Source organism: Carlito syrichta, unplaced genomic scaffold (assembly GCF_000164805.1).
Source record: "Carlito syrichta isolate Samal-C Ts95f unplaced genomic scaffold, Tarsius_syrichta-2.0.1 Scaffold165261, whole genome shotgun sequence".
NCBI classification, from domain to species: Eukaryota; Metazoa; Chordata; class Mammalia; order Primates; family Tarsiidae; genus Carlito; species Carlito syrichta.
In genome coordinates this window covers 5,974-22,040 of record NW_007109357.1, presented here as the reverse complement: position 1 = coordinate 22,040, position 16,067 = coordinate 5,974, and the positions used below count along the sequence as shown (strand labels likewise).

General features: G+C 38.8%; 1 protein-coding gene and 1 pseudogene across 1 annotated transcript in view; one reads left to right on the top strand and one right to left on the bottom strand.

The window, feature by feature from the left end:
* Positions 1-15,584, bottom strand: part of TACR3 (tachykinin receptor 3) — a gene marked incomplete at its 3' end in the record, with an annotated part of 29,854 nt that extends 14,270 nt beyond the window's left edge. The window contains exon 1 of the mRNA XM_008051110.1: positions 14,874-15,584. Coding sequence (XP_008049301.1) covers positions 14,874-15,424 — 551 coding nt within the window. The remainder of the gene's footprint in view (positions 1-14,873) is intronic.
* Positions 1,023-2,601, top strand: LOC103252507 (annotated as a pseudogene).
* Positions 15,585-16,067: the final 483 nt, after the last annotated feature.

The following is a 16,067-nucleotide window of genomic DNA, read 5'->3' as shown; positions in this document are numbered from 1 at the left end:
GTCTGGGTGACAGAGTGAGACTCCAACTCAAAAAACAAACAAACAAACAAACAAAAAACAGTTTTGCAGTTTCTTATAAATATAGGTTTACCATACAATTAGCAACCCTACTTCTGTTGACTTATTCTAGAGAAAGAAAACTTGTATTCATACAAAAACCCATACATGGATACTTATAGCAGCTTTATTCATTGTTCAAAATTAGGAAGAAAAACCAAATGTCCTGCAAAGGTTGATAAACTGTGGACAGCCATACAATGGAATACCCTCACAATAAAAAGAACAAACTCGTGATACTTTCAGTAACTTGGATAATCTCCGAGATACGTTGTGGTGAGTGAGGGAGCCAGTGTGAAAGGTTACATATTGTATAATTATATTAATATGACATTTTCCTAAGAAGATCAAACTACAGTGGTGGCAAATAGAACCGTGATACCCAGATTTTAGATCAAGAAGATGGTATGAATACAGAGGGACAGCACGAACGAGTTCCTTCGTGGTAATGAAATTTCTATGTCCTGACTGTGGGTTGTTTTATACATTTATCCATTAAAAAATCCTAGATTTATATGTATATCAGTTAAAATAAATTTTGCTATATGTTAATGTAACAACAAAATAAATTATGTGAATGAAATTTACATGCTCCCTTCTCATAAAATTCGATCGGTGATTTCTTGTAGTACACATTCTGGGTATTAAAATGTTATGTGCTTTACCATCTAGAAGAGCCAAAGGAAATTATCCCAAAGAAAAGATTAGCTACAGGGAACGAGGCTTGGCTAGGGCCGCGGGCCAACGGCGGTGGGCGGAGCAGCGGGCCGCCGGGGGCCGGGCCAGCGCTCCAGCCTGGTTGACAGCTGCGGCGCAGAGTGCAGCCGCTGGGGTGCGGAGTGGATCACAGTCTACGGAGCGGTTCGGCCCAGCCTTTCGCCTAGGCGCCCAGGCCCGGTGCGCGCGTGCGTGAGCGCGCCTGCACCGCCCGGGCCGCTGCCAGGAGGAGGAGAGGGGCCGCTTCAGGAGGATCCTTTCCCCCTAGAAATTACTCAATGCTGAAACCTTTCAAAGTGATTTTAGAGACGCTGGAAGCACTATGGATGGGTTTTATGATCAGCAAGTTCCTTTTATGGTCCCAGGGAAATCTCGATCTGAGGAATGTAGAGGGCGGCCTGTGACTGACAGAAAGAGGAAGTTTTTGGACACAGATGTGGCTCATGATTCTGAAGAGTTGTTTCAGGATCTCAGTCAACCAAGAGGCTTGGTTAGCTGAAACACAAGTTCCTGATGATGAACAGTTTGTCCCAGATTTTCAGTCTGATAACTTGGTGCTTCATGCCCTACCTCCAACCAAGATCAAACGGGAGCTGCACAGCCCCCTCCTCTGAGCTGTTGTCTTGTAGCCATGAGCAGGCTCTCGGTGCTAACTATGGAGAAAAGTGCCTCCACAACTGTTGTGCCTATGATTGGAAGCCTCCCTCCGGGTTCAAGCCATTAACCTCTCCTACCACCCCCCTGTCACCCACCCATCAGACTTCCCTATTTCCCCTACCTCAGGCAACTCTGCCCACCTCAGCGCATGCCCCTGCAGCTGGCCCTGTTCAAGATGTGGGCCTTACCCAGGCCCCCCATTCACTTCCAGAGCCTGGACCACAGCAGCAAACATTTGCAGTCCCCCGACCACCACATCAGCCCCTGCAGATGCCAAAGATGTTGCCTGAAAACCAGTATCCATCAGAACAGAGATTTCAGAGACAACTGTCTGAACCCTGCCACCCCTTCCCTCCTCAGTCAGGAGTTCCTGGAGATAATCGCCCCAGTTACCACCGGCAAATGCAGCTCCCCCACCCCCTCAGGGCTTCAAACAAGAAGACCATGACCCACTCTATGAACACGGGCTCCCGCGCATGCCGGGCCCCCAGCACACGGGTTCCAGTCACCAATGGGAATCATGCAGGATCCCCGGGATTACTGCGTTGATTCAGAAGTGCCTAACTGCCAGTTATCCTACATGAGAGGTTATTTCTCCAGCAGCCATGAAGGTTTTTCATATGAAGATCTCCAGTTATACTTCGACGACACTTGTGTTGTACCTGAGAGACTGGAAGGCAAAGTCAAACAGGAGCCCACCATGTATCAGGAGGGGCCACCTTACCAGAGGCAAGGTTCCCTTCAGCTGTGGCAGTTCCTGGTCACCCTCCTTGATGACCCAGTCAATGCCCACTTCATTGCGTGGACGAGCTGAGGCATGGAGTTCAAGCTGATAGAACCTGAAGAGGTTGCTCAACGTTGGGGCATCCAGAAGAACCGGCCAGCCATGAACTATGACAAGCTGAGTTGTTCTCTATGCTATTACTATAAAAGGGCATCATGCAGAAGGTGGCTGGGGAGCGATACATCTACAAATTTGTCTGTGACCCAGATGCCTTTTTCTCCATGGCTTTCCTGGACAATCAGCACCCATTCCTGAAGGCGGAGTCCGAGTACCACCTTAATGAGGAGGACACCCTGCCACTGACCCACTTTGAAGACAACCTTGCTTACTTCCTGGACATGGATCGCTGTGGCAGCCTCCCCTATGCTGAAGGCTTTGCTTACTAAGTGGCTGAGTGGCCAAATCCTAGAGCTAGCAGTTCCCATTCAGGCAAACGAGGGCGGTGGTTTTGTTTGTGTTTTTGGCTGTTCCTAAAGCTTGCCCTTTGAGTGTTATCTGGAGAACTCAAGCCGTCTCTGGATTGGCACCCTTAAAGACAGATATATTGGCTGGGGAGGGTCAGAAAGCCACCAAAAGGCTGGTGCCTCAACTCTGATTCTGATGAAGTTTCTGGGAAGAGATCAAAATGGAGACTCCTTACCATGGACAATATATGCAAAGCAATACTTTGTTCAGGTTAGTACCCGCAAAATGGGACAGACTGTGTGAGAATCTGCATTGATCATGCACTACTAAATGCCTTTACACAGAAGGGCTTTGATTTGCACAATTTATTGAAAAAGAAATTACAAGCCCATAGAAAAGTTAGGTAGGCTAAGTTGGGGAGGCTCAAACCAGGAAGGGTTAGAAATATATCTTGAAATTTGGTGAGCTTCTAGCTTGATCTGAAACATTTCTCCTTAGTCTAGAAAAAAAGGGGGGATAATCACAACAGCTGTTAACCACTCTATGGTTCTCAAGTCATAAACCATTGCTACTCTTGGGAAACTTCCAGCCACATGGTCACCAAGTAAAGCAAGCCCCCTTTCTCTTCCCAGTCACATGGCTGAGTGTGGATGGCTTTCATTTTAGGAAAAGGGCGATTTACACTTTTGACAGTATTTTGTTTTGCCTAGATTCAGGGGATTGTTTTGTTTTGGTGGTTGTTTTGGAAAAACGGTTTATAAACTGATTTTTGTAGTTTTGGCATTTAAAGCAAACAAAACAAAACAAAACAAAACCCCCAAACCTTTTGGTAACTGTGCACCATATCCTTTAGCCAGGGCCATGCTGACTTAACGAAGACATTGCAGCTTGAGAGGGGCTTTGCTGGGGGCTTCCCCTTAGCCGTGTAAAAGCCCACTTTGTTGCCTGCTTTGTGCTTTTTTGTACCAGACAACCTGATGGAACGTTTGCACCTGAGTGTGCAGGGCAACCTGGACACAGCTTAAATTCTCTGTGTATAGTTCCTCATGTTCACTAGCATGCCCTCTCTGGAAAGCATATGTACATAACATGTGTCATGTCCTTTGAAACCTGGTCACCTGGTGAGAACCCTAGGGATTCTTCCCTGGGCATGACTGATGACAATTTCCATTTCATCAGTTTGTTTCATTTTCCTTTTTCTTTAAATCTTGGACTTTAAACCCTACCTGTGATTCAGTGGGTTTGAGACTTACATGTGACACCAACAGGTAAAAACAGTGCTGGCATTCTAGTTTCCTGCCACCTTTTAAAAAAAAGTTTATTATGATTGCTATATGATATTGGGAAAGTTTTAAACAACCAAGCTAAAGCTATGTGAAAGTTGAGCTCAAAGTGTAGAGGAAAGTTACTGGAAAGTGGTAGTATCTCGCTGCCTGCTCTTTTGGTAGAATTCTGTGCTCTCTACAACACTTAGTGCATTAGTAAGGACTGCATGGTTCCTCGTGTGCGAAGCAGGCAGTGCTGACTCTGTGAGTGTGAGACAAATGCTTTGAACTGCTTTTCTGTTAAAGGGGAACACCCTAGGTCCAGCAGTCCTCCTTATGACCAACAGCACATTTGTAAAGAGGGTTGCAGGGATAAGGAGTGTACGTCATAGCTATGGGAACATAAGATTCTCCTCTATTGGACGCTAATAAGCCCACAGAGGTGGTGAACCTATAGCTTGGGCCTTAATTAGCATTGTATTCTAATCAAAGGACTCTTTCTAAACCATATTTATAGCTTTCTAACCTACACATAATCTATACATAGATGCATATTTTACCCCCAGATGGATAGAGATTTATTTGTTGTAAATACTGTATAGATTTTTTTCTTTCTTTACTTATCCTGATTTGAGACTTTTTTGGGGAGGATGAATTTATGCTCTCTTAGCAAGTATGAAAATAACCCTCTGAAGCCTGATCTTAATCCCCTTCCCCTGCTGTAACTATGTGGCCTGTGCTGTCACGGGACATAGGACGGCGACATCATCGTTGCATTCATATTGGACTCATGTACCTCCCAGATGGTTTTTGTTCTTTGGGGGGGGATGGGGAATTGTTTGTTTGTTTGTTTGCTTCTTTTCCAGAGTGTGGAAAGTCTACAGTGCAGAAAGGCTTTAACCTGCCAGTTGATTTGAAATATTTACCCCCGCGCAGGGCCGTGTGCATCCTGCCAAGCTGTGTTATATTCTGTACTGTGTACAATAAAGAAGTTTGCTTTTCGTTAAAAAAAAAAAAAGAAAAGATTAGCTACATATATCTTGCAAACAGCTAGACTTCAAGGCATGCATTATTAAACATTAAGAGGTACATTTGATAATGATAAAAGAGATCAGTTTAACAGGAAAACATTACAATCTTAGATTTGTGTCAACACTGCTTCAAAATGTACAAAACAAACTTGACAGAACTAAAATGAGATATAATCTCCAATCACAGTTGGACTATAACATACATTTCTCAGTAGGCAATGAAAGAAGACAAATAACAACAAAATTTGGCAAAGATAAAGAAGATTTAAACATGATTAACCAACCTGCTGTAATTAAAAGTTTATCATATCACATAATGCCAACCCTTCTTTTCATTTATTTTGAAATGTTGTTATATGTGATAAAATACAATTAGAATGCTCACTTTTCTGACTTTCATGAGCATTGGATTAACATAAAATGTGGTAGCCTATTTTTAGGTAAATGTGTATTTGTTTATTGTTAAGATGAATTTCATCTTAAAAAATTGTCATCTTTTGCATATTTGCATTAATATTTTCTTATTGATTTGTAGAAACATTATAAGTTATAGTTAATAACTTTATGTCATAAAGAATTAAAAAACTGTTCTTAGTAAGACTTTATTTTGGTCTGAACCCTTAAGGTGTTTTTTCTTTAAATGTTAATAAAATCCAATAGGGGTATCATATCCATATAGCAAATGGATAGAAAATACTGGGCAAAGTGTCATTAGATATCCTCTATTACGTATCTCCAGGGACACACAGGAATGGATATATGTAGTGATCCACAGTGTGTGAGTTCTAAGGATCAGGTTATCACCAAGGCAGAGTTATTGTCCAAGCTTCTATGAGTAAATCATTAACAGAATAACAAAGTAATGAGAAAGCAAGAGTACATCCAAGTCATTGTACAGGAAAATATTCTTGTTCTGCTTTATAGAAAATTTACACTTCTCCCATTATTAAATGCATATTTTTGAAATATAAAAGAGTATACATAAGAAAATACAAATGCCCCATAATCTAGCCACTAAAGGACAACATTGCCAAACATCCTGGTGTATTTTCATTTCATTTTACCATTTAATGTAGATGTAAATTTTGTGCATAGCACTATATATCATTGAATCATATTTTGTGTCTGTTTATAATTAATGATGCCCTTTTTGCGGTTAAATTACTATTTTACAATATGTTCCCTTGCGTATCTATACCCTCAAAACATTATCTTAAATTATTAATTAATGCATATTTTAAAACATGTACAAGGACATCTATTGAATAACTTTATAATGTTAATAATTGCAAACAATAAAATCTTTCTTTGCATCTTTATTTTTCCATAAATAGATACCTAGAGGTGAAGTTGCTATGTTAAAAGGAATAAGCAATTTCATTATATTCAATAAGCATTTCATTAATTTCTCAAATGGTTGTTCTAATTTCTTTTTCTGTCAGCAGAAAATTAAAATGCTCACTTCTCTTTCATGAGCATTGGATTAACATAAAATATGGTAACCAATTTTTAGGTAGATGTGTATTTTTTGATTATTGTTAAGATGAATATTTTTTATCTGTTTATGCAACAATTTTTTTCTAAAATAACTGTCATCTTTTGCATATTTGCATTACCATTTTCTTATTGATTTGTAGAAACATTATAAGTTATAGTTATTAACTCTATGTCATAAACAATATACATTTGTTTGCCACTTAATTATACTTTAAAGTTTTTGATCTTTTGGTCAAACTATGTAATACTTTGGTTATATAGTTTTATATAGTCAGATCAATCACTGTTTTTCTCTGTATTCTTCTGCTGCTTTTATGCTTAGAATTTTTTTCCTAGCTAAAATGAAGAGTTAGTAATAATATCTTGTTTTTCTCATGACTTTGTCATATTTTAACTATTATTTTATGTGATATTTATCCTACTGCACAGTGTAAACTGAGATTCCTACTTTTTCCCCAAATAATAGCTGAATTTCTTATTTTGAGCAACTGCGCTTTTCTTATTGTATGCTATGATCCCACCACTGCACTCCGGACTGGGTGACAAAGTGAGACCCTGTCTCTAAAAAAATAAGTAAATAAATCTTCTTATGGTTTCTAACTTGATCTCAAATCAAGGAAGTTCACTGTATATACTATTAATCTCACTTTTAATTCTAGCTCAAGTTCCAAATGTTTTCATTATTATTTTCTTATCTCATTGGGCAATTTCCTTCATTTTTATTATTATTAACAAACATTTATTGGTTAATTTCAGCATTTTTGTAATCAGAAAACTTTTAGAGGATTTTAAGTTCTATTAAACTTCCACTGTGATTTTGCTGAAATTACACTGAACCTTAATATAATTGGTACTTTTTTAATATTTAGACTTTTGGTATGTGTTTCCTATTTTCGAGTACAGTTGACACTTGAACAACACAGGTTTAACCTGCACAGGTCCATTTATATGTGGATTGTTTTCAATAAAATTTTTACCGTGTGCTTGCCTCTCATATTTCCCCTTCCACCTTTCTCTCTCTTCTGTCAGTGTCACTTCTGAGAAAGCAAGATTTACTCTTTTCCTTCTTTTCTTCAGCTTAGTCAACATGAAGACAACAAGAGTAAAGATCTTTACGATGATTCATTTCCACTTAATGAATAGTAAATATATTTTCTCTTTCTTGTCACTTTCTAAACTACATTTTCTTTTCTCTAGCTTACTTTGTTGTAAGGATACAGTATATAATATATATATAACATAAAATATGTGTTAATTGACTGTTTATATTGCTGGTGAGCCTTCCAGTAAATAGCAGGCTTTTAGCACTTACATTTTGGGGGAGTCAAGCTATATACAAATTTTTGACTTTGTGGTGGTCAGTGTCCTAAAGTCTCCATTAAGGATCCACAGTATAAAGATGTGTGTGTGTGTTTGTATGCATGTGTGTGTGTGTGTAAAGTTTAGTGCCAAAAAAATGAATACATATTTTAAGAGATGTTATTTATGTATTACTTTTTGAAGCTGAATTGAATTATGGTTGCAATGCATAATATTACATTAGCTCAAACAATGGCTTTAAACAAATGAATGCTAGTATCAGCATGAAACAGGCAGGGCAGTCAAATAAAATGGGAGAAGATAGTTGTTCGAGGTAAGATCATTTTGAAGTGGTGTTTGAAATTTGAGAACATTTTTGAAGTACAATGGCAATGGAGGCATGAGTATGCAACAGAACCTCCAATACACCTTGCATTCATGATAAGTTTGGGATACATGGTACTGTGTGTGATGTGTGTAAGGTAAGATCTGGGAGATCTCACACAGCAACAAGTTCTGCAGTAAATCACAATAACTGGAAGTATCTGGATGCAGATAGTAATCACTTCAAGCACCTCTTGTAATTACAATTAAACGTGACTTGTATTCATCTTTTGTTATTGGTGTATATATGGAATACTACAATTTTAATACAGTTTTTCATTTCTTAATATGTGCGTACTTTTTTTGGCACCCTCTGTAGTTCTTGCATATTGTGCCTGGAAATATACATTGTTTATCATGTTAAATATATTTTAGAGAAATATTTGTACTGTATATTGTAGTACACCAATAATTCTATCAGGAAAAGGTGTTGAGTTATCTTGTATGTATTTCAAAATCCACTTAATCAGGCTTGTTTTAAGATTGTGAACTAGTAGTTTCTGGTATTTAGCTAGTTGACTAATATAGATCATTCTATTCACCATTATAACCTACTGAAAATAGTGTCTAAATAGAGAGCAAGTGTCTCAGAGAAAAACTGCAAGTTTAGAAAGAGACAAATGCTTACAATAAATCTCCTGATAGTAATAGTTCTCCAAACATAGATTTAGATATAATGTTGTAAATAATGAAAAAATATAGAGCAATTAATAAAAAATTTTAAAATGTTACCAAAGAGTTTATACATATACTACTAATAGCAATGATAAAAAATACCACAATAATTGGATTTTAAAAATGTGGTACATATACATGATGGACTACTATGCAGCCATAAAAAAGAACAAAATCATGAATTTCACAGCAACCTGGATGGAACTAGAGTCTATAATACTGAGTGATCTCTCACAGAAACAAAGATCTGAGTATCACATGTTCTCACTCATATAGTGGACCTTGAACATCTATCATAACACCATAAGAAAAGGATTGACAGTGGCAGTAGGGAGGTGGGTAGGGAGGGGAAGGGAGGTGGAATTAGCGGTAGTCAATTTCTGTCTGGGGACAGGGAGACACCCCTTATCAACAAGGGTGCCTGAATGATGCATATTTGTATACCTAACCCTTAACTGTATCCCACAATTTTAAAATAAAAAATATCTTTTAAAAATGTGGTACATATGCACAATGGAATATTATGCAGTCATAAAGAAGGACAAACATATGCACGTTGCGGCAACTTGGATGGATTTAGAGTTGATCATACTCAGTGATCTATCACAAAAACAAAGAACAGATTACCATATGTTCTCACTCATAAGCAGACCTGGAACAATTATCATAATACTATAAGAAAGGAACTGGCAGTAGTGGGAAACTGCCAGGGGAGCAGGGGTGGGATTGGCAATTGAGGGAAACTGCCAGGGGAGGGAGGGGCACACCTCATCATCAAGGGTACCTGCATAATGAACATTTTTATACCTAACCCTGAATTGTATCCTACATATTTAAAATAAAAAAATTAAAAGAAAAAAAAATTACCACAATATATTTAGATAATCTGTTCCTAGATTTAGCCTTACTATTTTTCATAACTGTGTATTTTTATTTGCTCATAATAAATTTTAAAACTCCTCTGTAAAGATGCTATGAATGTTTGCATAAATTAGGTTTATGAAATAGAGTGAAATAGAAGATTCCTAAAGAAATTTTTTTAAAAAGGGTAGCATATAAGTCAATTTTTATCTACTTGGCAATTACTATTCTTACTTATTTTGGTTAAATATTCCTTTTAATCATTATTCATGTCAGGCATGTTACTGTGGTTAAATAGAAAGTGTTTATTGCTATATTTGTTAATGCTTTTGAACTATGACAAAACATAGTAACAACTCCTTTAAGATTTACAAGTAAGAAAAATGTAATTTTAAAAATTCTTTTATTAAATATTCATATCAATACTGAACAATGTGCACTAAAATTGTCCTTTATAAGTTAATAAAACTTCTGGTTGGGTTTGGTGGTTCATGTCCGTGATCCCAGCTCTTTGGGAAGCCATGGCAGGAGGATCACTTGAGACCAGGAGTTCAAGACAGCTAAGCAATAGAATGAGATTTCTGTCTCTACAATAATAAAAGTTAAGATAATTGGCTTTGTGTAGTGACATGCACCTATAGTCCTAGCTACTTGGGAGGCTGAGGTGGGAGGGTTTCTTGAACCCAGGAAGTTGAAGCTGCAGTGTGCTGTGATCCCACCACTGCACTCCAGACTGGGCGACAAAGTGAGGCCCTGTCTCTAAATAAATAAGTAAATAAATAACTAAATAAATCTTCCTATGGTTTCTAACTTGATCTCAAATCATATGCTTAGAAAATAGAAGAAAATATTTAACATTTTCTAATATGACCATATGGTATAAAGGAACAGGGATCACAATATTTGTATTTAATTAACTGTCCTATTAATAATTTACTAGCTCCTACATTTTCAATTAAAACATAGGTAATATGTAAGTAAGATGTCCTATAAATACTTGTCATATATAGTATAAACAAGTGCTAAGTTCTGTTTGGCTGAAGGTAATGACTCTAACCAAACCCTGTTAGGTGGCAGAATAGTGTAAGGCCTGATCTGGTCTGTGGCCTTTGAGGAACTGGGCTGCACAGCAAGAGGTGAGTGTTGGGACAAGCAAGTAAGTGAGCGAAACTTCATCCGTATTTACTGCCTCTCTTCATTGCTCATGACCCCCCCCTTGATCTCTGACTTCTGTCAGATAAGCAGTGGCATTAGATTCTCATAGGAACATGAATCCTGTTGGAAACTGTGCACGCAAGGGACCTAGATTGTGTGCTCCTTATGAGAATCTAATGCCTGATGATCTGAGGTGGAGCTGAGGTAGTGATGGGGAGTGGCTGCAAATACAGATTAACAATAACAGTGAGGTTTGATTGCACAGTGACCGTAATAAATCAATTGCTTGCAGATTCATATCAAAACCTTATCAGTGAGTGGCAAGTGAGTTGATGTACTTCAGTGGAACAGCTGCTTCTGTGGCAAGCTTTGTCAGAATCCAATACTTACAAAGGTCGGCACATGGTCCACCCATTATTTTATGTATCACTTCTGTCCATGCCTTTTTTTTCTATGGTGAGTTGTATAATTATTTCATTATATTTTACAATGCAATAATAATAGAAATAAAGTACTGCACAATAAAAGTTAGGTACTTGAATAATCTCAAAACCTCTCACCCCACCTCCACCTCACCCCCTACCCCTACTCTGTAGAAAAATTGTCTTCCACAAAACCAGTCCCTGCTGCCAAAAAGTATGAGGACAGATGGTGTAGGGGGTTAAGAGGATAACTGGGTCGCAGAGCAAACAGCAGTGGCTTGAATCCTAGCTCTACTGCATGATCTTGGGAAAAGCTTAACATTTTTGAGACAAGTGTTATATTTAAAAGTTATGTTTCAAAATGGATGAGGATGATGAAGAAAAACAACTCTTCATTGGCAAATAATTCCATCTTGTATGTAACATGACTGTGGGCAATGGGGTTGGGGTAGTGCTGGTGAAGTATCCTGCTAGGCAAGAAAGAAATGTGCAGAACTGAAAGATGAATTCTTGACCAATAATAAAGCAGTTTTGCAGTACTTTGTAACAAAGAAGAAGGTAATATGCTTCAGGATAAGACGAAAACCTATGAACTCATGTTAAAATCTTTGGGAGAGTTGCTAATATTCTTTGAAAAGTGAAAATAGAAAGTAAGCATTTTCCCCAGTGCAGAATGAGTGCAGAACACTTCAAGAAAAACTCAAGGTCTTTTATTATAACAGAGGTGTGATCTAGTTTAACGTTCTCTGTAAGACGTAGAGATTCATTAAGAAACTAGCTGTGATCTTTTTCAGGTGCAAGATTAAGTTGAATGAAAGCCATATGGGTCTAAGTCAAAGCTGAAATTGTTTCCAAGCTCATGGGATCTTTTGTTTTTAAACAGAGACAGTGAATTGAATGTATTTTCCATTTAGGCTGGAATTGTACAATTACATTTATAGTAAATGGAGATAGAAAGCACTCAAAATTAGTTGACGTGTTCACAATAAATTGCAGTTTAAAATGATAGTTTTGGGAGCATATATTAACTAAATGCTCAGCTAAATGAGGCAGTGTCCATGCATTCATAACCAAAGGTACCATGATTCAGTTGTCAGCTTAAAATAGTTGTCTTTTGATAATTTAACTTATAAAATGACTGAAAATACCATGAGTTCAGTCTTTCCAGTTCATAGGACACCAATGCAGAAAGATTCCATGTACTGGTAAACTTTTTTTTTTTTTTTTTGAGTTGGAGTCTCACTCCTTCGCCCAGGCTGGAGTGCAGTGGCACGCACGCTACCGGCCTCTCCAGTGTCTCCGATGATCCTTCTGCCTCAGCCTTCTGAGTAGCCAGAACTAAAGACGTGAACTACCACGCCTAGATATTTTTAATTTTATTTTATTGTAGAGACAAGGTCTCGCCAAGTTCCCTGGGCTTGTCTCAAAACCGGGGGCTCAGAAAACCTACTTGCCTCAGCCTCCCACAGTGCTGGGTTTACAGGCTGAGCCACCAAGTCCTGCCCTGGTAAACAATATAGAATTTTTATAACTGTTTTATGTGTATAGTCTTTGCTTCTAAAATTTATCTTTAACAGGTTTTTCTCTATTTATGTATTTTTAAATTGCATACTCAAATAAATGTATTCTTTAAAATAACAATTTAAAAAGAGATTTTTAGTACTTGAACTGAGTATGTATCAGATTTATAAAAAACTGTGCTCTAAATTTTTGTGTGGTTTTAGTGATTGAATGTTTTCTAATAAAGAAACAAAGATAAATAGCATTCATTAGTTCAAATCATTAAGTGCAATACAACCGCACTATCTGATAAGTTAAAATAACTCAAAAATTATTCCATAAATGTCGACAGGAAGAAAGTAGGAAAATAATGTTTTTCTTTCTTCTTCAGAATTGAAATACCAATTTCACATGCACTAAAATTTTCATCAAACCATGTTGTATCATTAATATTTTAAGAAAATTATAAGCATTTTATAATGTTATAATCTAATACCTCTTTGTTAATCACAACGTTAAAGCCATCATTAGAACAGATAAAAAAGAAAAAGAAACCAAAACAAAGCAAAAAGGGAAGGTGCTCACACCACAGGAACATTCACTTCTATCTAGGTGGAGTAATATTGGAGACAATTTCACTTGTTTCCCAACTTGAGTCTGATTTTGTTCATTCTTTGCAATCACTTCTATCTTTAGTAGAAATGACAGGGTGAATATTTGTGGATGATCAGAGATATACAAGAAAAGGAAGATTGACATTTTCAGAGGTTTTTAAAAGGTGTGATTTAGTGTTTATTCTAGTTATTGTCTACTAATAATTACCCCTTCAATTTAATCTTTTGGGTTTGGCATTTGAAAATAATTATTACCTCTGAACTCACTATTTCAAAATAGTAAATATAGTAAATATAGAGGATGTAAATATGGTAAATATAGTAAATATAGTAAATATAGAGGATGGGAAGAAATTGCTATTTCTTTTTTTCTCATAATGACAGCCAAAATGTAAAAACTAACATTCAGCCTCATTTTATTTTGAAATAGATTTCTTATTGTGAAAAAAGTTCTATTTTCTTTTCACGAATAAAAACATTGAGACCTGAAGTTAAAGTGACATCACCCCCATGGATCCCCCATGCAGATGCCGATCACAAAGCTGGGACTGGAATCAACTGTTAGGTTCATTTTTTACCATAACTTTGAACTAAAGGGTAACCGGCTTTCAATAACCATCACTTTTTTCACAGGTGTCTATAGTTCAAAATTTTCAATATGAGAAAGCAAATGTACACAGATTTCCTTTTTTAGAAATATAAGCATGGGAACACGTTTGAGGTTCATTTATCTTCTAACTGCGTATTTCAGAATCCCCATTGACTATGAGGAAAACATACTAAAGCATTATGTTCAACACCTGCAAAGTAGTGTGTCTCATTTTTAAACAATGTAGTTCTTGGGCTTAATGTTGCTTATTATCTAACAGATTCAGTTATACACGTCTAGGCACAGGGTTACCAGTTTGTAGCTTCTGCATATTATTGGAAATTAAATCTATTTTTGAGACATGGTGACAACTGCTAGTTGATAGCAGTCTTTTGGAGGGAGCTTGCTACCTCTGATAGATTCTCTGTGACTGAGAGGCCAAACAAATGTTGGCCTTGGGGCAAGATTAGGGAATGGAGAAGCGTGAGGTGAGAATACAAAGACCATATAGAGAGGAGGGTGACTCACTGTCCCCTTCTCTGCCAGAATAGTGACTGAGAAAGGAAAAGTCAAAAAGTACATTTTACAGAGAATATGCAGTTTGCACAACTGTTCAAAATCATTGGGATAGTTTTCTAGTATTCCGTGTTTCTAGTTAAGTTTGTTTGTCCTACTTGGTATAGCAGAATTTCACATCTCCCTCGTTCGCCTTCAGTACCTTTATATGCTCTTAACATTAGTTCAGGGACATAAGGGTTCAACGGTGGAGGCCATGGAAGCAGAGACTGGTTCAGTCACTGGACAACAACAAATAGGTTAGTGACTTCCTTTCTCCAAGAATTCTTTCTCAGTCTCTTCACTTTCCTAGATCCCGCTCTGTCACCACTTCCTTTGCGACGTTATCCCACTGCCCAGATCTCTTGTCTCCCTTCTCCCTCTTCCCTCCCTGTCTTCTCCTTACCTGTCCACCGCAATGGCAGTCATCGAGTAGATGCTAGCAAACTCAGCGGTGATAGGAAAGAAGTTCTGGAAGCGGCAGTAGTTGGCGCCGAAGTACCACTCACTATGAAGCGCATAGATGAAGTTGAACAACGTGTTGAAGGCAGCCGTGGAGACGTCGGAGAAAGCCAGGTTCACAAGGAAGTAGTTTGTGACGGTCCTCATGCGCTTGTGAGCCAAGATGATCCAAATGACGATGAGATTTCCGAAAACTGCCACAGCCACCACCACACCATACGCCAGGGACCAGAGCGCGATGCGCCAGGACGGCTGCACAAACTGGTTGGTGAGGTTGGTCTGGGGCTGGGAGGGCGCGGGGGACGCCACAGGCAGTCCCAGCGCGGAGGAGGAAGAGGAGGAGAGGTTGTGGGTTTGGACAAGCAGTTGCAGCCATTCAGCATCGATCTCCCGGGTGGCCTCCCTGCTCGCGAGCGCTGCACTCAGGTTCCAGGCGTCCGCACTCAAGCCCCCACCACCGTCAGTCCAGCTTTCCGCTGTCGGGAGAGAGGCCATCGCCAAGGGTCTGCCGCCCAGTACCTCACAGCTCACCCGCCAGCAACCCAAGCCGACGACTCCCCTGATGTTCTTCTCTGCCTCCTGGTCACTTTGGTGCCAGGGATGAGGGTTTGGAGGGGGATCTTTAGCCCCACCTGGAAGCGGATAGCTAAGATACTGCAATCCTTGCTGGTTAAGGGATGCTTTGAGCCAGCAGGGGGTAGGCATGAAGAGGGGGCACTTTCTCTGAGGAGTCTGCGGCTCCGGCAGAAAGGAAAAATGAGAAGTCAGGGAGAGAGATAATGAGGATGGTCAGGTCCCACCCACAGAGCAGGAGCGAGCTCCCAGGCGCCGGCTGCAGAATGAGGGCTGGGCGCTGCAGGCGCACTTTATACTCTCTTAGAGTCCTATGCTGTCGTGACGTTGTGGGGGCTGCAGAGCTGACGATCACCTTCTTCGGCTACTGGAGTTTGGCGAGCTGGCACCAGGCAGGAAGGGCAGCACTTACTCAGCTGTAATTAAAATCGTTCCAAGATCGTTTTCTCTCTTTAAACGTCAGGATATTTTACTGAGGTCCTTGCCTCAGACACTTATTGTGGACTGTTGCTTCCTATTCAAATTAAGCCATTCACCCATGAGGCAAGGGCAATATCCCAGGTGG